The sequence below is a fragment of the Hylobates moloch genome, unplaced genomic scaffold, assembly GCF_009828535.3.
Source record: "Hylobates moloch isolate HMO894 unplaced genomic scaffold, HMol_V3 SCAFFOLD_3, whole genome shotgun sequence".
Taxonomy (NCBI): Eukaryota; Metazoa; Chordata; class Mammalia; order Primates; family Hylobatidae; genus Hylobates; species Hylobates moloch.
Window position 1 is genome coordinate 23,557,263 of NW_026652278.1, and position 21,906 is coordinate 23,579,168.

At 44.1% G+C, this 21,906-nt stretch overlaps 1 protein-coding gene across 8 annotated transcripts in view; it reads left to right on the forward strand.

The window, feature by feature from the left end:
• Positions 1-1,827: 1,827 nt before the first annotated feature.
• Positions 1,828-21,906, forward strand: part of XPNPEP1 (X-prolyl aminopeptidase 1) — a 58,550-nt gene continuing 38,471 nt past the window's right edge. For 2 of the 8 annotated variants that reach the window (XM_032178216.2, XM_032178226.2), the window contains exons 1-3: positions 1,828-1,967; positions 10,938-11,026; positions 17,097-17,221. In XM_032178216.2, coding sequence (XP_032034107.1) covers positions 1,936-1,967; positions 10,938-11,026; positions 17,097-17,221 — 246 coding nt within the window. In that variant the 5' untranslated portion in view covers positions 1,828-1,935. Of the gene's footprint in view, positions 1,968-2,004; positions 2,062-2,554; positions 2,578-2,811; positions 2,898-10,937; positions 11,027-17,096; positions 17,222-21,906 lie in introns of those variants that run through there. The other 6 variants (XM_032178246.2, XM_058436039.1, XM_058436035.1 and 3 more) reach the window with 6 other exon arrangements.

Genomic DNA, 21,906 nt, shown 5'->3' on the forward strand with positions numbered 1-21,906 from the left:
AATTCTGAGCCAACTCCTTTTCTTTTAGGCAATGTGATTATTAAATACCTGTCCCCCTTAAGTTCCACTTATCTCTCTCTCTCTTATCTCGTTTTCTCTTATAACTTGATTTTTCCCACCAGCTTTCAGATGTGGGCTGGAACCAGTATTTTATTTACAATCTCTCTGTTTTTGGCTTCATAAATTTGGGGAAATGGAAAAGATGTGTGCTGCTTTCCCAGGAAGCACATCTTTAGTTTTTTCATGCTTTAACTACACAGTCTAATTCGGCTTGCCTAAATGCTTATTCAATAACAACTTTGAGTTCTTGCAGGTAGCAGAACCTATCTGATACAGGTATATTAGGCCTTAGACCAAGGTTGAAGCAGGAGGAGGTGCCAATCACCTTTATAAAAATGTGGTCACTTTCATTTAGTGCCAGGTGTTGTTCTAAGCACCAGCGATATAACAATGAACAAGAGAGCCACTATCCCTGCTTTTGAGGAGTGCACATTCTGAAACATTCATTTCTGCAGAAAATATATGAGAACTGATGACATGTTAGATATCGTTCATCATTAAACAAAACAGAAACAATCTGCACTGATGGTTATGTTGTGTGTGTGGGTGGTGGCAGGAGAGGGGGAAGAATACAGTACACATAAGTACATTTAAAGAATCCTGTTAAAAGGTGATGTGCTATGGAAAAAACGAATTAGGAATATTGGAAGGATTTACAAGTTTAAATAGGATGGTCAGGGTAGGTGATACTTGAACAAAGACTTGAAGGAAAATGAGGAAGGGTGCCTCAATATTTGGGGGATGAGCAAGTCCAAAAGCCCTGGGGCATGAGTGTGCCCTGCTTTTTCAAGGACAGCCAGGACGCCATTTCAGCTGAAGAAGAGTGAGCAAGGTGAGAACCGGAGGAAATGTGGTTGGGGTAGATCAAATGGAGCTTTTATCCTGAGTGAAACAAGGAATTAATGGAAAGTGCTGAGCAGAGAAGTGACCTGGTCTCACGCTTCAAAGGACTGGTCTGGTGGCTTTGTTCAGGCTGGACTGTGCAGGTGCGGGGTGGTGGGGGGATATTTGGGGGGCTGCTGTAACCACACGGGTGGGGTGGTACAACCCTCTGATGCACATCAGAGGGTAGCAGGTGGAGGTGGTGTGACATGGCCAGATTAGGGGTCTATTTTGGAGGCAGGGCCAACGAGATTTTGCTGGCAGATTAGATGTGGGGTGTGAAAGAGAAGCGGCAGGGAGGATTCCTAAATTTTTGTCCCTTAAGAATGGAGTAGCCATTGATTGAGATGGCAAAGAAGACTGGTGGAGAACGTTTTTGTTTTGCTTCGGTGCACTGGGAGTTCCAGGAGTTCCGTTTGGACGTTAAGTTTGAAGGGGCTATTTACTATCCAAGCGGAGCGGAGAGCTGGATTTTGAAGCTGTCTGGGGACATACTTTTGGGGACATTTCTAAAGCTTGAGACCCTGTTCCAAAGCCTCGAAGACCCTGTCGAGGTTCTTCCAGAGCCTGCCACGTCCCTCTCTTCTCAGCCCTCCTAAATTAAGCCGGAAAATCCCTGGGACAGTAGCCCCTTTATTCGGCAAAGCCCTTTTTCCTCTTTGAGGAATGACGAGAAAAACGAACAAAAATGAAGACGCTCAGCAGCACTGCGTCCTTTCCCCGCACGCTGCAGGGAGAGGCAACGCGGCCTGGTGCGGAAGAACAGGCCCGGCTCTGGGCCGCAAGCGCTGCGGCCGCGAACCCCAGCTCCAGGCGTGTGGGCGGGGCCTTCGTGTGGGCGAGGCCGCGACGCCAGGGCACGCCACAGGCGAGGGCGTGGCCGACCCGGCGCTAGCCCGCCCGCCGCTCTCGCGCCTCCCTCGCGCCGGCCCTTCAGCGGGTAATCAGCTGGTCTGCGCTCCCCTGACGTGGGCTGGGGCACGTCACCGCCGAATGGCAGCCTCCAGAAAGCCACCGCGAGTAAGGTGAGGGCACTCCGCCGGGAGCCGGCGTCCGGGCAGCGTGCAGCTCTCACTGCGCGGCCGCTCACATTGCACCTCGGCGGGCAGGGACGCGCGGGTGAGGAGCCTGGCCCGCCGCAGTGTGGCGAGGGCCGCGCTCGCCGGAGCCCCGGAACAGGAGCAGGGGGAGGGGGTCCATGAAGTCGGGCGAGATCCGGTTCGTTTCTGGCGGGTTGGTGGGCACGGGGGCGGCCCGAGCCCGGTTCCTGAACGCATGTGCCCGCGGAACTGCAGCACTCGGCCCGAGGGGGCGGCGGCCGTCACAGTTCCCGGCCAGCGGGAAGGCCCTGCTCTTGGAGGAAGTTGGCCCCTCCTGGCCCCTCCTCGTGCCCGGGGAGGTGGGCGAGCCTCTGCCCTCGCTCCTGTTACCCAGGAATCTAAACCTGAAGTTACAATCTCGACAATACTGACTCCTACAATTCGCTCTATTGATCTGTCACCGCCGCAAGGATAGACGGTCGCGGGCCCCTCCCCACCCAAAAGGTTTCAGAGGCTGTGTAAGGGAATATTTTGGTATAACCTCCAGGAAAATCCCCCCAGTAGCCTGTCCTGGGCTCTCCTTGGTCACAGGAAGGTGAGAAGGATAATTTCCCGGCCTCAAGTTAAACATGTTTTAGTTTATTCCCCTCCCATAACCAGGATGTACTTATCAGAGCCTCTGACAAAGTGGGAGACAGAGAGAGGTGTTCAGAGTTCATGGAGGCCACAGGCCAGACTCCCTGGCCATCCCCAAGGGGTCACCCACCTGCTAACCACTTAGACATGAATGCACTCACTTTGCAGCATGGCCAGGCTTTCTTGCTGAACACAGACCATGGCTCCTGCTTGTGTTTGTAAGTAGGGGGGTCCGAAACCTACCTTGACCTGGATTTGCCCTTGCCACAGCTTGTTAAGGTGAGCAGAAAACCAGACCCACCCTGTGGAAGCATGTGGGAGGGGTGGAGAACTTCCATCTGGAAGGAGCTTCCTGTAAGTGAAGTGCTGGAAATGGAGTCAGGCAAGTGGATAATGATGAATTAGGCTGTAGGCCTCAGGTGGCCTTTGGGGGCCAGGGTGATCTGTGCTAGGTTTATAGACTCACAGCCTTTTAGGAGCAGAAGAGTCTTTTCTACACCAGCTGGTAGAGTCTTTTTTACCTCAAAGGAAAGTCCAGTGAAAGGCTGAGAGAGGAGGGGCCATTTTCCACAGGCACCTCCCCTACTGGTAGAATTTGAGTGCCATTCGTTGTAAAAGTGAGCACTTCTTTCAGTTTCGGTAATGGAAACTGAACTCAAATTGATTTAGCCAAAATGGGGTGGAGCTGGCTTCTAGTGTGGCTGAATCCAGGAGCACCACCAACATTGGCTTCAGAGTTGGGTTCTCTTTTTCATCTCTTGGCTCTAATTCATTCAGTATCGGCTTCATTCTCAGGCAGACTTTCTCCTTATGGCAGGTTATGACAGTTCTAGGCTGACAGCCCCAGCAGAGAAGTTGAGCCCTCCTTCCTAATGGAGCAGAAGTCCCTGATCTGATTCTCACTGGGCAGCCTTAATTCTCATGTTCGTATGTGAACCAATCATTATGGCCAGAGGGAGGGATTGACCTGCTTTGGGTCCCAGAACCTGATAGGTGTGTGGATAAGACTCCTTTGAACCCTCTTGGGCTGAAATGGAGAGGGTACATTCTCAAAAGGAAAACCAAGGTTCCCATCAAAAGGAGGGATGGATTCTGGGTAGGCAAAGTCAACATTGCTTATTTCCCAACCTTAGAACTTGTTCCAGTTTACCCTTGTCTCATCCACTAGGTGTGATTGAGCATCTCGTTCCTTGTTTTGCCCCATGCTGAACACTATACATGTGTGATTCCCATGAAATGGGGGTTGCAGAGGGTTGAGGTATTCAGAACCCTGCCAGTATTTCTTTTTTTTTTTTTTGAGACGGAGTCTTGCTCTGTCGCCCAGGCTGGAGTGCAGTGGCGCAATCTTGGCTCACTGCAAGCTTCGCCTCCCGGGTGCACGCCATTCTCCTGCCTCAGCCTCTCCGAGTAGCTGGGACTACAGGCGCCCGCCACCACGCCTGGCTAATTTTTTGTATTTTTTAGTAGAGACGGGGTTTCACCGTGGTCTCGATCTCCTGACCTTGTGATCCGCCCGCCTCGGCCTCCCAAAGTGCTGGGATTACAAGCGTGAGCCACCGCGCCCGGCCCCTGCCAGCATTTCTTGGAAAAAGAGGGAGAAGGCCTTTTCTAGTGCTGCCATAACCATCTTATACAAAGATTGAAAGTGCTCTGCATGCTTCTTGCCCCTTACCCACTTTGTGGCTCATCATGAAGTTGAGAAGGTGTAGATCAAAGAAGTTCTGGAAAGGGTAGGAGCACTGAGCTGGAAGTTGGGAGGCCGGAACGCTGGTTCTAGCTCTGTCAGCAGTTAGCTGTAAGGCCTTGAGCTAGTCATTTGATCTTTGTTTCTTGGTTTCCTGGTTTAGAGGAGGGAATTGAGTTGGATAGTCCCTGAGGTATATTCTTCTAGCTCTTAATATTTAACGATAATTGTGCTTTGACAGAGAACTTAAGAATTTTATCTGTCCAAACAAGTGAAAGGTGGATAGATCTTGGACTCTATGGAGACCAGGATATGACAAGAGCAGAGCAGCTGTAGTATTGAGCTGCTTCGTAGCTCCTATGATCCTGACAGAAAGGTGGAGGTGTTGATGCTCACATAGAGAGTTTGAGCTCACCTGTCAGACCTAGTTTCTGGTCTTGGCTTTGTAGCTACCGAGTTATATGGCCTATGGTAAGTTATCTTTGTTTTTTTCTTCTGTAAAATGAATGAATAGGATTACCATAAGATAACCTTGGCTAGGCATGGTGGCTCACACCTATAGTCCCAGCACTTTGGGAGGCTGAGGTGGGAGGATCACTTGAGGCCAGGAGTTTGAGACCAGACTGGGCAATGTGGTGAGATCCTGTCTCTTCAGAAAATTATTAAAAAAAAAAATCAGGTTGGTATGATGGCACATACCTGTAGTCCTAGGTCTTTGGGAGATTGAGGCAGAAGAATTGCTTGAGCTCAGGAGTTTGAGGCTGCAGTAGGCTAAGATTGTGCCACTGCACTCCAGCCTGAGTGACACAGCAAGACCCTGTCTCTAAAAAAAAGATAACCGTCCACCTCTGTAGTCATGTGTCTGAACCAGTCATTGGGATCAGTTACTTACCATCTTAGAAACTTATGTATGAAGTAATGGGAAATTGGATGAGAATCTGACTTGTATCCCTGTCCACAAGAAAGAGATGTTATAAAATTTATAACGGCCTTATTGAGATATAATTCACTTATATACAATTCATCTATCTGTTAAAATGTACAGTTCAAGTTATTAGTATAGTCACAGAGTTGTACAACTATCATCACAATCATTTTAGAACATTTTCTTCATCCCCAAAAGAAATCCTGTTACCCATAATCAGTCACTCCTCACCTCAGCCCTTGGCAACCACTAACGCTGCATGTCTACTTCCTGTCTTTACAGGTTTGCCTATTCTGGACATTTTATGTGAATAGAATCATATACTATGTGGTCTTTTGTATTAGGCTTTTTCCCTTAGCATGTTTTCAGGGTTAACCTATGTCGTAGGTGTGATTTCTTCTTTCTTTCTCTTTCTTTCTTTCTTTCTTTCTTTCTTTCTTTCTTTCTTTCTTTCTTTCTTTCTTTCTTTCTTTCTTTCTTTCTTTTCTTTCTTTCTTAGACAGAGTCTTGCTCTGTTGCCAGGCTAGAGTGCAGTGGCACAATCTTGGCTCACTGCAGCCTCCACTTCCCAGGTTCAAGTGATTCTCCTGCCTCAGCCTCCCGAGTAGCTGGGACTACAGGTGTGCACCACCACACCCAGCTAATTTTTGTATTTTCAGTAGAGATGGGGTTTCACCATGTTGGCCAGTATGGTCTCTATCTCTTGACCTCATGATCTGCCTGTCTCGGCCTCCCAAAGTGCTGGGATTACAGGCGTGAGCCACCGCGCCTGGCATGATTTCTTTTTATTGCCAAATAACATTCCATTGTATGGATAGATGCTTTTATTTATCCATTTATCAGTTGGGCATTTGAGTTGTTCCTACAGTTTGGCTGTTACAAATAATGCAGCTGTGAATATTTGTGTACAACTTTTTATAAGGATATATATTTTCAATTTTCTTGATTACGTACCTAGGAATGGTTTTTCAAAGCCATTACACCATTTTACATTCTCATCAGGAATGTTTGAGGGTTCTAATTTTTTCTATACCTTCACCCGCACTTGTTACTGTCAATCTTTTTTATTATAACCTTGCTAGTGGGTGTGAAGTGGTATCACACTGTGGTTTCGATTTGTGTTTCCCTAATGACCAATGATGAGCTTCTTTTCATGTACTTCTTGGTCATTTGTGTACTTTTGCTGGAGAAATGTCTATTCACATCCTTAGCCCATTTAAAATTGGGTTATATGTCTTTTTATTGTTGAGTTGTAATAGTTCTTTATATATTCTGGATACTAGACTCAACAGATTTGCAGATATTTTCTCCCATTCTGTGGGTTGTTATCCATTTTCTCGATGGTATCCTTTGAAACACAAACATTTAAATTCTGATTAAGTCCAGTGTATCTCTTTTTTCTTTTGTTGCTGTTCCTTTTGATTTGTGTCTTAAGAAGTCATTGCCTAATCCAAGGTCAGGCAGACTTATGGTCGCGCCGTAAGAGTTTTACAGTTTAGCACCTACGTTCATACCTGTGATCCATTTGTGTTAATTTTTTAAATTTTCTTTCTTTCTTTCTCTTTCCTTCCTTTTCTTCCTTTTCTTTCTTTTCTTTTTTCTTTCTTTCTCTCTCTTTTCTTTTCCTCTTTCTTTCTCTCTCTTTCTTTCTTTCTGTCTGTCTGTCTGTCTTTCTTTCCTTCCTCCCTCCCTCCCTTCCTTTCTTTCCTTTCTTATCTTTCCTTCCTTTCCTTCCTTCCTTTCTTCCTTTCTTTCTTTCCTTTTCTCTCACACTGTCGCCCAGGCTGGAGTGCAGTGGCCCAATCTCAGCTCACTGCAAGCTCCGCCTCCTGGGTTCACGCCATTCTCCTGCCTCAGCCTTCCGAGTAGCTGGGACTACATGTGCCCGCCACCATGCCTGGCTAATTTTTTGTATTTTTAGTAGAGACGGGGGTTTCACCGTGTTAGCCAGGATGGTCTGGATCTTGTGACCTCGTGATCTGCCCGCCTTGACCTCCCAAAGTGCTGGGAATACAGGCGTGAGCCACCGTGCCCGGCCCATTTGTGTTAATTTTTGAATAGGATATGAGGTGGGTCAAACTTCAGTTTTCTTTTTTTGAGGCAAGGTCTCTCTGTGTCACCAAGGCTAGACTGCAGTGGGGCGATCACAGCTCACTGCTGCCTCAACCTCTCTGGCTTAAGCGATCCTCCTGCCTCAGCCTCCTAAGTAGCTGGGACCACAGGTGTGCACCACCAAACCAGGCTCATTTTTGTAGATTTTGTAGAGATGGGTTTTGCCATGTTGCCCAAGCTAGTCTCGAACCCTTGGACTCAGGCAATCTGCCTGCCTTGGCCTCCCAAAGTGCTGGGATTATAGATGTGAGTCATTGTGCCTGGGCTTTTTTTTTTTTTTTTTTGAGGCAGGGTCTTGCTCTGTAACCCAAGCTGGAGTGCAGTGGTGCTATCATGGCTCACTGCAGCCTTGACCTCGAGGGCTCAAGTGATCCACCCCACCTCAGCCTCCAGAGTAGCTGGGACTACAGGTGCATGCCACCATGCCTGGCTAATTTTTGTATTTTTTGTAGAAACGGAGTTTTGCCATGTTGGAAACTTTATTCTTTTGCATGTGGATATTCACTTGTCCCAGCACCATTTGTGGAAGAGACAATTTCTTCCCCATTGAATGGTCTTGGCATCCTCAAAAATTGGTTGACAGTTGTGAGGGTTTATTTCTGGACTCTTAATTCTGTTTTACTCATTTGTAAGTCCATTCTTATGCTAGTACCACACTGTCTTGTATGTAGGTTTGAAATTGGGATGGAAGATTTCTTTTCCAGATTTTGTTCTTTTTCAAGATTGTTTTGGCTATTCTGGGTCCCTTGCATTTCCATATGAATTTTAGAATCTGCTTGTCAGTTTCAGCCTCCAAGCTAGCTAGAATTTTGGCAGGGAATGCATTGAGTCCATAGATCAATTTGGGAAGTACTGCCATCTTACCAGTAGTAAACCTTCCAATCCATGACCATGGAATAGCTGTTGTTTATTTAGGTCTTATTCAGTTACTTTCAGGAGTCTTTTTTAGTTTTTATGGTGTACATTTTACACTTCTTTTGTTAAATTTATTTCTAACTATTTTTTGTTTTTGATATTATTGTAAATGGACTTTTCTTAATTTTATTTTTGAATTGTTCATTGCAAGGATATAGAAGTCAAATTGATTTTTAAAATACTGATTTTTGTATCCTGCATTCTTGATGAACTCAGTTATTAGTTCTAATTTTGTTTGTGGATTCTTGAGGATTTTCTGTACTCAAGATTATGTCATTTGCAAATAGAGATAGTTTTACTTCTTTTCTAAACTGGATGCCTTTTGTTTCATTTTCTTGCCTACTTACCCTAGATAGAACTTCTGGTACAATGTTGAATAGAAGTGCCAAGAGTAGACATCCCTGTCATGTTCCTGAGATCATAGGGGAAAGCATTCAGTCTTTCAGCATTAAGAATGATGTTAGCGCCGGGCGCGGTGGCTCACGCTTGTAATCCCAGCACTTTGGGAGGCCGAGGCGGGCGGATCACGAAGTCAGGAGATCGAGACCACGGTGAAACCCAGTCTCTACCAAAAAATACAAAAAAATTAGCCAGGCGTGGTGGCGGGCGCCTGTAGTCCCAGCTACTCGGAGAGGCTGAGGCAGGAGAATGGCGTGAACCCGGGAGGCGGAGCTTGCAGTGAGCCGAGATTGTGCCACTGCACTCCAGCCTGGGCAACAGAGCAAGACTCCATCTCAAAAAAATAAAAAAAAGTAAAAAAAGAATGATGTTAGCTGTAGGTTTTGTAATAACTTTTGTCAGGTTGAGGAATTTTTCTTCTAGTTTGCTGAGTACTTTTATCTTGAAGGGGCATTGGATTTTGTTATGCTTTTTCAGCATTTGTTGAGAAGACCATGTAGCTTTTGTTCTTTTTTCTATTGATATGGCCTGTTATAGTAGTTGATTTTTCATATATTGAGCCAACCTTGTATTCCTGGGATAAGACCCACTTGGCGATGATGATCCTTTTTATATTGTTCTAGATTCAGTTTGCTGGTATTTTGTTGAGGATATTTGTATTTATATTTTAGAAGACATATTGGGGTGTCTTACTTTTTTATGAAAGAATATTATGTTTACCCTCGTTAAGAACATCCCATTCTGTCCAGTAAAACTAAAGTCACAGCCATATGAAAGCAGGCCTAGAGTCGTTGGTAAAGCTGTCTGATTATCTGGTTCTGGCCGTGTGGTAGACTGAGCTAATGTGTCCCTGTCTGTCTTTACCAACATGTAAAAATGCAGTTAAATTATAACTTAATTAACTTTGAGTTCATAGCTGAGTAAAATTCAAAACCTTTTCTATGGCCCCACAGTAGGCCTCCTGGTGCCTCTATGATATTGTCTCTGAACCACTTACCTCCCCGTCCCCTGATACAATCACACTGCGCTGACCTTCTTGCTTTTCCTCAGGTAAACTAGACATACTCCTGCTTCATGGCCTTTGCACTTGCTGTTCTCCTGGAACATTGTTCCCCTAGCCGTTCACATGGCCTGCTTCCTCACTCTTTTTAGGTCTGTGTTAAAATGTTGTCTGTTACCAGAGAGGCTGTCCCTGGCTACCCCACATGAAATAATCCTTCCCCTTACCTCCTTGATGCTTTCTTCCCCTTGCTCTGCTTTACTTTTTTTTCACAAAACACGTTCTTATTACCTGACATATTGTGTACTTGTTTTGTGTCTGTTGCCTTCTCTTCCCTGTCTTCTGCCCTATCCCCCTGCCTTGAAGCCCCATGTTAATTTGTTAAAGTCAGAGATCTTGTCTGTTTTGTTCACTGTTGTGTCCAGAATAGGGCCTGGATTATGGAAGATTTTTCAATAAATATTTGTTGACTGAATGAACTTGAAAGAAAGAGAAATCCTCAAGTGCCTAAAATGTAGAGGGAACCTAATGCCTGAATGGTATGCTAGTAACCTGAGCCTGGGAAAGTTACCAGATGCAGATACAGACCCTCATGCCTGGTGTCCAGGGCATTAGACTATCCCCGTATGGGAACAAGAAGTTTGTGTGTAAATCTTCTAGCTAAGAAATTAATGTGAAAGTCTTAGAAGCAAACAATAACAGAACTGCTTGTACAAACCAGGACCCATCACATTCTCAGAAATAGCCTCTATTGAAGATAAGCTCTTAATAAAAGATCACAAACCGCAGAAGGAATGAATCACCAAGAGGGAAAGGCAGCAGACCTAGCAAACATGAGGGTTAGTCTCCCAAGATCTATTTGAAAGTATGGGAGAAATTACAAAATAAGGGCCTACAATAATGAAGGCACAAAGAGAAGGCATAGAAACCAGAGTGAAACAATAGGACACCATAAAGAAAGAACGGGCAGATGTGAAAAAAATCAAATAGAACTTGTGTAAGGAAAAAACATATTGAAAATAAGTCTTCTTAATCTAATTAAATAGGAGGTATGAGAATTTATGAACTGGAAGCTACAACTGAGAAGGTTAACCTGCAATGGGGATGTTTTACACCTGCAAGTTTTACATCAAACTTTTATTTATTCTGCCACTGATAATGGGGGTGAGAGTTCTTCTGACTCATGTTAGAGAACTGCTAGGTTAAGCGATGCCCCCTCTAACTGAGCCTTGCCACGTTTATTGTGGTCAAAGTCTGCAACTTCCTGTTCTTTCTCTCCTTAAGGGCGAATCACCAGGATTTTCAGCTGAGAAATTTAAGAATAATTGAACCTAACGAGGTGACACACTCAGGAGACACAGGTGTGGAAACAGGTAATAATTTTGTCTGGAAATTAGATGGAACATCTGTAAAGGATTTTAGATCTCCACCTCAACCCCAGGTTGGGTAAGAAGAAGAGGGTAAGGAATTACTAATAGATCATGACTGGGGGTGAGTATCTGGAAGTTAAAAACCATTTTATTTTTTGGCTTCCTAAGTGGTTGGTTACTGTTTCTATATATTTACCATTTTTTTTTTTTTTTTTTGAGAGGGAGTCCCACCCTTTTCACCCAGCCTGGAGTGCAATGGCATGATCTGGGCTCACTGCAACCTCCGTCTCCTGCGTTTAAGTGATTCTCCTGCCTCAGCCTCCTGAGTAGCTGGGATTACAGGCGCCCGACACCACGCCCGGCTAATTTTGTATTTTTAGTAGAGATGGGGTTTCTCCATGTTGGCCAGGCTGGTCTCGAACTCCCGACCTCAGGTGATCCACCCGCCTTGGCCTCCCAAAGTGCTGGGATTACAGGCGTGAGCCACTGCGCCCGGCCATTACCATCTTTTTTTAAGGTAGTAAGAGAATTCCAACTTTTTTTTTTTTTTCATTTTCCGTTTTTGTCGGAGTGGTGGTGGTGGAGAAGGAGATAGGTTATTATGGAAAATGTTCTCTATTTCTCTAATATAGTCCTTTATTGATTATCTTAGAAATTAGCTTTCAATTTTGATCATAAGATTGCAAAATGAGAAAAGCTTGTAATATATTATTGTGCTTTATAAATTGAGTGTGCATTTAGGAAAGTCTTTTTGGGAAATATTTCTTGGCTGTCCCTTCTCCCCAGAACTGATTGTCTGATGGGTTACCAGAAACCTGAATTCTGAAAAGCGGTATATTGCTGTATCTCTATCCCATGTAAGCCAGTACTGTTCTACTGATTACTGAGGAGAACCAGGTTTTTTTTTTTTTTTTTTAGCTGACTGAAAAATTGATCTCTTGAAGTACGTAAGAAACCATGCCTATCTAATCTCTGTTTGGAAGATCAATGCTATAATTGCATGCAATTTTAGATTCTTTTCTTTTAAAAAATGTAGATGTATCCAACACATTTTGGACCATATTAGGAGGTATCAGAGGAAGGAGGAAAAAGAGAAAGTAAAGAAAGGAAAAAAGTGATGGAATCATCAAACTTAGAGTTGGAAGATAACTTCTTTTTCTTTTTGTAATGTATGAGGAAATAGAGGTTAGGGAGCTTCAGTTGCCTGAGGTTGTAGATCCCAGCTGGAAACTGGAGCTCACTTGTTTTGCTTCTGTTGGTCTTAGAACACTTTAAGGCTCTATTATGTCCCCCAGATAATATGGTGTAATAGTGCATGGACTTGGGAATTGCATAGACCTTGAGTCTTGGTTCCTGATGATCCAGCTGACTTTGGGCAAGTACTTAACTCCTTTTAACTCCTGTTCCTTTATGTGTAAAATGAGAATAGTGAAACCTCTCTTGGAGGATCGTTGTGAGAATTAGCCACTAATGTATGGAAAGCCCTTAGCCTTCCCTCAGCTGTGCAACAGAGAAACAAACCACTATCTCTAAAGCTATTGTTGCTGGAAGAGCATCTGTGCCTGTGTTAAGATGTGAAATTGGAGTAAACTGGCCCCTTCCATTCTTATAACGAGACATGTGGGAATTCCAGCTGGTGCTTCAGATCCAGATTCAAATATTTCTTGAGCTCCTGCAGTGTATTAGATGCTGTGCATGGTGCTTTCACACACGTTATCGTGTTTAATTTGCCTGGCCACCAGTGAGGTAAGTATGGTGTGCTTTTCATGTACAATCAGTGAAAAATCTTGTTTGTGATAAAGGCTGAAGGTATGGGAACTTATTTCTAAAAGCAGACCTGTATATGCAAGACTTTTAAGTGAGTCATTCTCTGTAAGGCATAGTTTGAAAATATCTGGCAGTGTATGGGCTAATGTTTCATCGTGGACTAGGCCTGTTGCTCTTGGCTTCCTACTTTCCTGCACACTTTGCTTAGCTCTTGGCTGTTTCTAACATTTCTGAAAAGTCATAGGATGTGGAATGAGCAGATGTCATAATACAGCACCTTGCAAGAATCTGTCACTGAAGATTCATTATTGTTCATTGATACTGAAAAGACCATAGACCCAATGTTGTGAATTTGATGTAGTCATCTTTGAGTGAGCATATGTATATGCTCTGTATCCAAGTATCTATAACTAACATATACATATGCTCACTCAAAGATGGCTATCTGTATACTTCTCCTGAAGGCAGGGATGATGTCATCTCTCTATCACATGGACAATGTAGTAAGACCCCGTCTCCCCTCAGAAAAAAAAAAAGAATGCCCCTCTGAGCAATATTCAGAAGCAGCTGTAATGCAGGGAACACGGATATGCTTGAATTATGAGTAGGACAGTTTCCATTGACTCTTCCTGTGAGTACTTCTCTCTTCTCAGACTCCTGAGGTTGAGCCCTAAGGCCTGCTTTTGAAGTTGCCCTTGCTGCAGATGATAAGTGGGGCACTTTTTCTAGCTCAAGATCAGTATGGTACCCCATAGGGGATTCTATTGGAGATAACCGTAACAACTGAGGCATAGAAGCCTAAGGTGCTGGTGATGATGAAATGGAGGAAGCAAATGAGTATGTTAAAGAAAAAGATCCAAAAAGGACCTATGCCCCGCAGGGTTTAAGCTACAGCAAGCCAGGATGTCAATCCTTGAAGATCACCTCATGTAATTGCCTTGATTTAACTCTGCGTTACTTACAGAGTTGTGTGTTACAACGTTTTTGATTAAGTAAAATATTTTTATTTGTTAAAAAATGAGTTGGCAAACTCCAAAACACCAAAAACACCAAATGAGTTGAAATCTTATGTCCACCTAAAACCTGCACACAGATGTTTATAGCAGCTTTATTCATGATTACCAGAACCTGGAAACAACCAATATGTCCCTCAGCAGGTGAATGGATAAATGGTGGTACATCCAGACAATGGAGTGTTATTCAGGGCTAAAAAATGAGCTATCAAGCAATCAAAAGACATGGAGGAGCCTTAAATTCATATTCTCTTTTTGTTTTTTTGAGACAGAGTTTCACTCTTGTTGCCCAGGCTGGAGTGCAATGGTGTGATCTTGGCTCACCACAACCTCTGCTTCCTGGGTTCAAGCAATTCTCTTGCCTCAGCCTCCTGAGTAGCTACGATTACAGACATGTGCCACCATGCCCAGCTAATTTTGTATTTTTAGTAGAGATGGGGTTTCTCGATGTTGGTCAGGCTGGTCTTGAGCTCCCGACCTCAGGTGATCCGCCCGCCTTGGCCTCCCGAAGTGCTGGGATTACAGGTGTGAGCCACTGTGCCTGGCTTAAATGCATATTCTTAAGTGAAAGAAATCAATCTGGGCCGGGCGCGGTGGCTCACGCTTGTAATCCCAGCACTTTGGGAGGCCGAGGCGGGCGGATCATGAGGTCAGGAGATCGAGACCACGGTGAAACCCCGTCTCTACTAAAAATACAAAAAATTAGCCGGGCGTGGTGGCGGGCGCCTGTAGTCCCAGCTACTCAGAGAGGCTGAGGCAGGAGAATGGCGTGAACCCGGGAGGCGGAGTTTGCAGTGAGCCGAGATTGCGCCACTGCACTCCAGCCTGGGTGACAGAGCGAGACTCAAAAAGAAATCAATCTGGAAAAGCTATGTATTTTATGTTTCTAACTATATGACATTTTAGAACAGGCAAAACTATGGAGACAGTAGAAAAGCTCAGTTATTGTCAGGGGTTAGAGGAGAGGAGGAAGGAGGAATGAATAGGCTGCATGTGCATATAGAATTTTCAGGGAAGTGAACGTACTCTGTGTGATACTATAATGGTGGATACATGCCATTACACATTTTTCAAAACCCACAGAATGTACAACACCACGAATGAACGCAGGAGTAAGCTGTGGACCTAGGGTGATGATGATGTGTTAATGTAAGTTTATCCATTTTAACAAATGTACTACTCTGGTCGGGGATGCAGATAGTGGCAGGGGGCTGTGTGTGTGTTGGGGCTGGAGCTACATGGGAACTCTGTATTTTCTGCTCAGTTTTGCTGTGAACCTGTAACTGCTGTAAAAAATGTAGTCTATTAAAAATGAATTGGAAAAACTCATTATTCTACTTTGAATTCTAATAGTATAGTTTTGTACCAGTATATGGGATATAGTGAAATATGTATGATCACTATTCTGTAATTGGCTCCTTCTGAAGTTGTTTTGTTATGTAGACATAGGACTACAGCTATGATGTTTATCAGAACATTAACTAATATCAGCGATTGTCGAGAAAAGGTCTTTTTGAAGAACCAACTAAAGTGGTTAAGTCAGCTTGCATGATCTGTGCTTCCACTTAGTGAGTACAAGAGACTATCCCTGACTATAGATATAGATGAAACAAGTTTAAGAATTCCTAGTAGGACCAGAGTTCACATCTTTAACATTTCATTTTAATTAGTTTTATATTTCTATTCCTATTTTGTATTTTCTAAAGCTGGTGATTCCAGCTCTAGTTTTATTTGAATGGTAGACTCCCCTGGTGCCTTGGGACTTCGTTTGAAAACCTTGGGTCTCATCCACTCCTGCCATACTTTATTTATTTATTTATTTATTTATTTATTTGTTTATTTTTTGAGACAGAGTCTCACTCTGTTGCCCAGGCTGGAGTGTAGTGGCACAATCCTGGCTCACTGCAATCTCTGCCTCCCAGGTTCACGCCATTCTCCTGCCTCAGCCTCCCGAGTAGCTGGGACTACAGGCGCCCGCCACCACGCCTGGCTAATTTTTTTGTATTTTTAGTAGAGACGGGGTTTCACTGTGTTAGCCGGGATGGTCTCGATCTCCTGACCTCGTGATCCGCCTGCTTTGGCCTCCCAAAGTGCTGGGATTACAGGTGTGAGCCACTGTGCCCGGCCACTCCCGCCATACTTTAAAGAGGAGAACACAGAGCATTGAGGCCCTGGTCCCCTTCTCCCTTGCACAGCTGGTTGGTAGCAGGTATTCACTAGAAGATAAGACTTTTGACTCCTAGTGGACGGAACTTTCTTCTCTAAATCTGTACCTGGGTATTTAACAAAAGGTTTATAAAACATACTTCTTTTAAAGCAGTCAAATTTAAAAAGCAGAAAAATACAAGAAGACAATAATCACTCCAAATTTACTTACCCAAAGGTAACCACTCTTAACACTTGGGTGACTGTCCTTCTAGAAACTTCTCTTTGCATATATACATACACAATTTTAAATAAGAACAATCTATATGTGTTTTTTTCTTTGTCATCTGTTGTTTTGTTTTGTTTGAGACGGAGTCTTGGTCTTTTGCCAGGCTGGAGTGCGGTGTGGTCTCAGGTCACTGCAACCTCCGCCTCCCGAGTGCAAGTGATTGCCCTGTCTCAGCCTCCGGAGTAGCTGGGACTACAGGCACGTGCCACCACGCCTGGCTAATTTTTTATATTTTGTAGAGACAGGGTTTCACCATATTGGCCAGGATGATCTTGATCTCCTGACCTTGTGATCTGCCTGCTTTGGCCTCCCAAAGTGCTAGGATTACAAGCGTGAGCCACCGCGTGCAGCCTGTCATCTGTTTTTAATCACCCACAAGTGTTGTCTAGGTATCTTTCCAAATCACATATATAAGTCTATGTAATTCTTTTCTAGGTCTGTGTAATTTTTAATGAGTACACAATATACTGTTGTATGTATTATAGTTTATTTAACTGATCATACACTTCTCCTGTTTTTTTCTACTATAAACAAAGATAAACACCTAAATTTCTGTGTACTTATCTCCTATTCTTGAATAAAGTCCTAGGAGTGAAAGAGGTAACCAGTCAATTTGGAAATGGTTAGTAGCTAAACTTTTCTGGCCACAAATGGCTATTTGGAGGTAGTATTTAAGAACTGTGAACATTAGTGTTTCTGGCAGCTTTGGTCTCCGTCTGGTGGTGGGATGGTCAATTTGAAGACCTAACTGGGAGTGGGGCAGAACGTGGAAGGCACTTCTCTCTGTGGCCCACTTCGAACTGGACATTGAATTGCCGGGGGCAGGCTGGTTTTGAAATAAGCTCTTCTGTTGTTGCAGACAGCAGAATGCCTCCAAAGGTGACTTCAGAGCTGCTTCGGCAGCTGAGACAAGCCATGAGGAACTCTGAGTATGTGACTGAACCGATCCAGGCCTACATCATCCCATCGGGAGATGCTCATCAGGTACTGCATGGCAATGGGCCTCTCCTTTCTTTTCAGTCTTCCCCAGCCCTAATGTGTTTGTAGGATTCTAATTGTCCACCCACAACCAGGGCCACAACCAAGCCCTTCCAGGGCTTGCTATGGGGATCTGTGTCCAGTAGGTCTCACTGAATGCTTGTGGATTGGCCCTGGCTTCCTTGATTCTAGTGACTTAGCCATCTTTCAATGAAGAATTAGTGGGCAAATTAAAGGACAGAAGTTCTGGAACTTTCTGTTGCTGGCATACTCCACATCTCCTCTGCCATACTCTGTTCCTAGCAGAATTGTTTGCCCTGTCTCTCTTTTGCCCAATCCAGGAGAGTTGGAGAGGCAGAGACCTCATGTGATAGGGTTGACGGGCAGTAGGGTAAAAGGATTCTAGGATCCACTGTGAGGTCACTGAGTCAGCAAGTGTTTGAGTGCTTACACTGTGGTTATGGTGTTGTAGGGTTCAAAGATGAACTTAAGGTTGAATATCTGCTCTCACTAGGGTTATGGTTTAGTGAGAGATGAAATAATATAAGAGTGCTATTCTTCCACAGAATCATCTATAAGTATAGTTTTCCCAACCTTTGCCTATGTATAAGGCTCTACCCATCTCAGGTATTAGACATGATATAGAGATGAGAATTGTTCCTGGTTTTAAGAAGCATACGGCTTAATAATGGAGTTTAGATGTACATGCACATACATGTATTGTAAGGTAAAATGTGGTAAGTGTGATCTAGAAAATATGGACAGAAGGCTGTAGAAGTTTGAGGGCAAGAGGGGAAGATGATGAAGAGCTTCATGGCACAGGGGAGGCACTTGAATTGGACCTTGAAGGATGGGTGGAGTTTGGGTAAATAGAGGGATGGGGTGGAGGAGGAGGAAAGAGGTTCTAGGTAAAAGTATTAGTGGCAGCAAAGGCAAAGAAACAGGGAAGCTTCGAGTGCTTTTCAGAAACAGTGGGACAGGTTTCCCTGGCAAGAGACCAGGGAAGTAAAAAGCAGTGGTGGGAAATAAAGCTGTTATTACAGGATTCTTCAGTTGCAGGTAATAGAAACTGTCTTGAGATACCTTGAGCAATAAAAATGCTTTATAAGGATTCAAGGGCAGAGCCACCATATTGGCACAACTCCAGATTGTGAATGATGCTCTCAGAGTTTTGCATGTCAGGGCAATGTCAGATAGGGTGTCTTGTGGAACATGAGGGCAGGAATGCAGCAGGCCCTCAAGAAGAACTGGGACGGGACGGTTTTCAGGTCTTGCTGCATATCAGTTTCTCTTTTTCAGCCAACTGGGTGGGTCGTATAAACCTGACAACACCTACATTTATATCTTTTCCTCTTTTAGTTTCAAGATACCAGATTGAGCTAGAACCTTAATCCCCCAAATTCAAAGTCCAGGGTGAGAACTTGATTGGTATATGTAGCAACTTGGTTCTGCATGGTCCTGGTTACTCTGTGTGTGTGCACGTGCGCGTGTCTGTGTCTGTGTGTGTGTCTGTGTGATGTCAGACATGAGTAATGGGGGTCCACCAGTCCACCGTGATGGAGGGGGTGGTAGATAAGTGTATTTCTGTAAGTTGAGCAAAGATCACAAAACATGTCCATTCTGGCTGGCTGACTTCCTGCCTCCCCCCGGAGGTCCTAGTCTACATGGTTGCGACAAGGGCAGGCCTGTATTGACCTGGGGACAACTCAACCTCAAGATTGGATCTCTGCCTGGAGACATGGATTTCCTGGCCTTAGGAGCAAATGAAGGGCTTGAAATGAATAAGCAAAGGGATCGGATATTTGAGGCAACAGTATGAAGTTTAGGATACTTTGGTGTTTAGAACAGTGTTCCCCAAACTGTGTGTGTTCTTCAGTATTCCTGTTGTGTCTTGTAAGATGCTCTACAAAAAATAAATTTTTAGTAGAGAAAATAGTGAAATGAGCTGAACAGTGTTTTTTTATTGAGGTAAAAAGTGTATAATATGCCATTTTAATCATTTAAAAATATACAATACTGTAGTGTTAACTACATGCACATATTGTTGTGCAACAGATCTCTAGAACTTTTTCATCTTGCAAAACTGAAACTGTATATCCATTAAACAGCTCCTCCCAGTCTCTCTCCTCCCCTCCTATCCCTGGCAACCACCATTCTACTTTCTCTTTCTAAGATTTTGCTGGGCCATTCACCATGGCTCATGCCTGTAATCCCAGCACTTTGGGAGGCTGAGGCAGGTGGATCACGAGGTCAGGAGTTGGAGACCAGCCTGACCAACATGGTGAAACCCCGTCTCTACTAAAAATACAAGAATTAGCCAGGCTTGGTGGCACGTGCCTGTAATCCCTGTGCTCAGGAGGCTGAGGCAGGAGAATTTGCTTGATCCTGAGAGGCGGAGGTTACAGTGAGCCAGCCGAGATTGCACCACTGTACTCTAGCCTGGGTGACAGAGCGAGATTCCATCTCAAAAAAAAAAAAAAAAAAAGTTTGCCTGCTTTAGATAACGCATGTAATTGGAATCATGCAGTATTTGTCTTTTTGTGACTGGCTTATTTCACTTAGCATAGTGTCCAAGGTTCATCCATGTTGTAACATATGACAGGATTTCTTTCTTTTATAAGGCTGAATAATATTCCATTTTATTTAGAGACTTTTCTTTTTTTTAACCTGTTCATCTGTGGATGGTCATTTCAGTTTTTTCCACCTCTTGGCTATTGTGAGTAATGTTGCAATGAACATGGGTTTGCAGATACCTTTTTGAGATCCTGTTTTCCATTCTTTTGGATAAATGCCCACAAGTGAGATTGCCAGATCATATGATCCTTCTATTTTTAATTTTTGGGGGAACTTCCATAGTGTTTTCCGCAGCACCTGTACTATTTTGCATTCCCACCTATGGTACACAGCGTTCCAGTTCTTCCACTTCCTCACCAACACTTGTTATTTTTTGTTTTGTTGTGAGGTGATGGCTCATTGTGGGTTTGATTTGCATTACCTGATGGTTAGTGATGTTGAGTATCTTTTCATATGCTTTTTGGTCCCATTTGTATATTTTCTTTGGAGAAAATGTCTATTCAAGTCCTTTGCCCCTATGAGTTTCATAGCTGCAGGACTTCTCAGGGCCTTTAATATGCTGATGTGCACTCTGTACCTCTAAGGAGGGGATAAAGTATTCAACTTTTTTCAGACTTAAAAGTCCATGGAATTTTCCCAGTTATTTCAGGAGTGGGGTGGGAGAATCTAGTGTTCCATGGAATACCTTTATATGTTGTTCTATGATAGTACTTTTCATCTGATGATGGGTCTTGCATGTAGAGGTGGATGAAGGGAGAGCTCAGAGTGAGAGGTGTATTCAGGCACCACCTCACTGGATGTTCAGCCTGGCAGAATATAGGAAAAGTAGAATATCAAGCTGTAATCGGGCTGGTGGCATATGAGGAAGCCACGAGGCTGGGTACATATCTGTTAGATCTAGTAGGCAGTAGGAAGGTAAGGATAGACTTGGTGAGGTTCATCTGTGTTCATTAGAATAGACAAATAAGATTGATCAACTTCAGGCTGGGTGTGGTGGCTCACGCCTGTAATCTGAGCATTTTGGAAGGCTGAGGCGGGCGGATTACCTGAGGTCAGGAGTTTGAAACCAGGCTGGTCAACATGTGAAACCCCATCTCTGCCAAAAAATACAAAAATTAGCTGGGCGTGGTGGCTCATGGCTGTAGTCCTCACTACTTGGGAGGCTGTGGTGGGAGAATCGCCTGAACCCAGGAGGCGGAGGTTGCAGTGAGCTGAGATTGCGCCACTGCACTTCAGCATAGGCGACAGAGCAAGACCCTGTCTCAAAAAAAAAAAAAAAAGATTGACCAACTTCATTTGAAGCAAAGTATCATCTTGACCAAGGACTGGATGAGCAAGTAGGCTGGCCACTGTGATTTGGGCCTGAGTTATGGCAGGAGTCGTAGGTAGCAGAGGAGCTGGGCACTCCCCCATTTAAGAAGGGCAGACCATTGCCTTGTCTTCAAGGAATTTTGTTTTTTCTTTTCTTTGGGCCCCTCTGATGAGCTCTTCCTTGTTTCCTGTCAGTCCTAGGCCTTAGCCTTTGGATGTGAGATTCATGTCACCTGGATTCTCTGCTGGATTCACCAGTGGCATTTTTAATTTTCTGCCCTTCAAGCATTGGACAGTTGCCCTAGGCTGATTTGATTACAGTCACCCTATTAGTGTTGAGCAGATGGTGGTTCCCGCAACTGGAGCACATTATGATTATGTAGCAGTTGGTTTGGGCAGTTCTGTAAGTCCCCTGGCACAGTTGTCTGAAATTGGGGCCCCCTCCGAAAGGGTTCTCACAGGCTGTCATGGAGCCCCAGCTGAAGACTCCTAATAGCTCTACTATTTGTGAATCTTTATCTCCAGGGGAGGCCTCAATATACAGAAGGATTCGACCTGCTAATGTTACTTGAATTAAGAGTTGAAGGTTTCTGGTTAAGGGTGTGTTGGAAACTTTGTAGTCTTTGTATTTCAGTTTCAGTTTTCTTTTGCCTGGAGTTAGGATATTATCTATGTTTACTAGTAGGAGGCACCGGCATCTTATAGCTAAGTCAAGTTTATCTTGATGTTCTTGGTCCTGGGTGCTGTTCCTTTGCCAGCTTTTTTTGTTTGTTTGTTTGGTCATCATAAAGCTGATTTTTGGACAC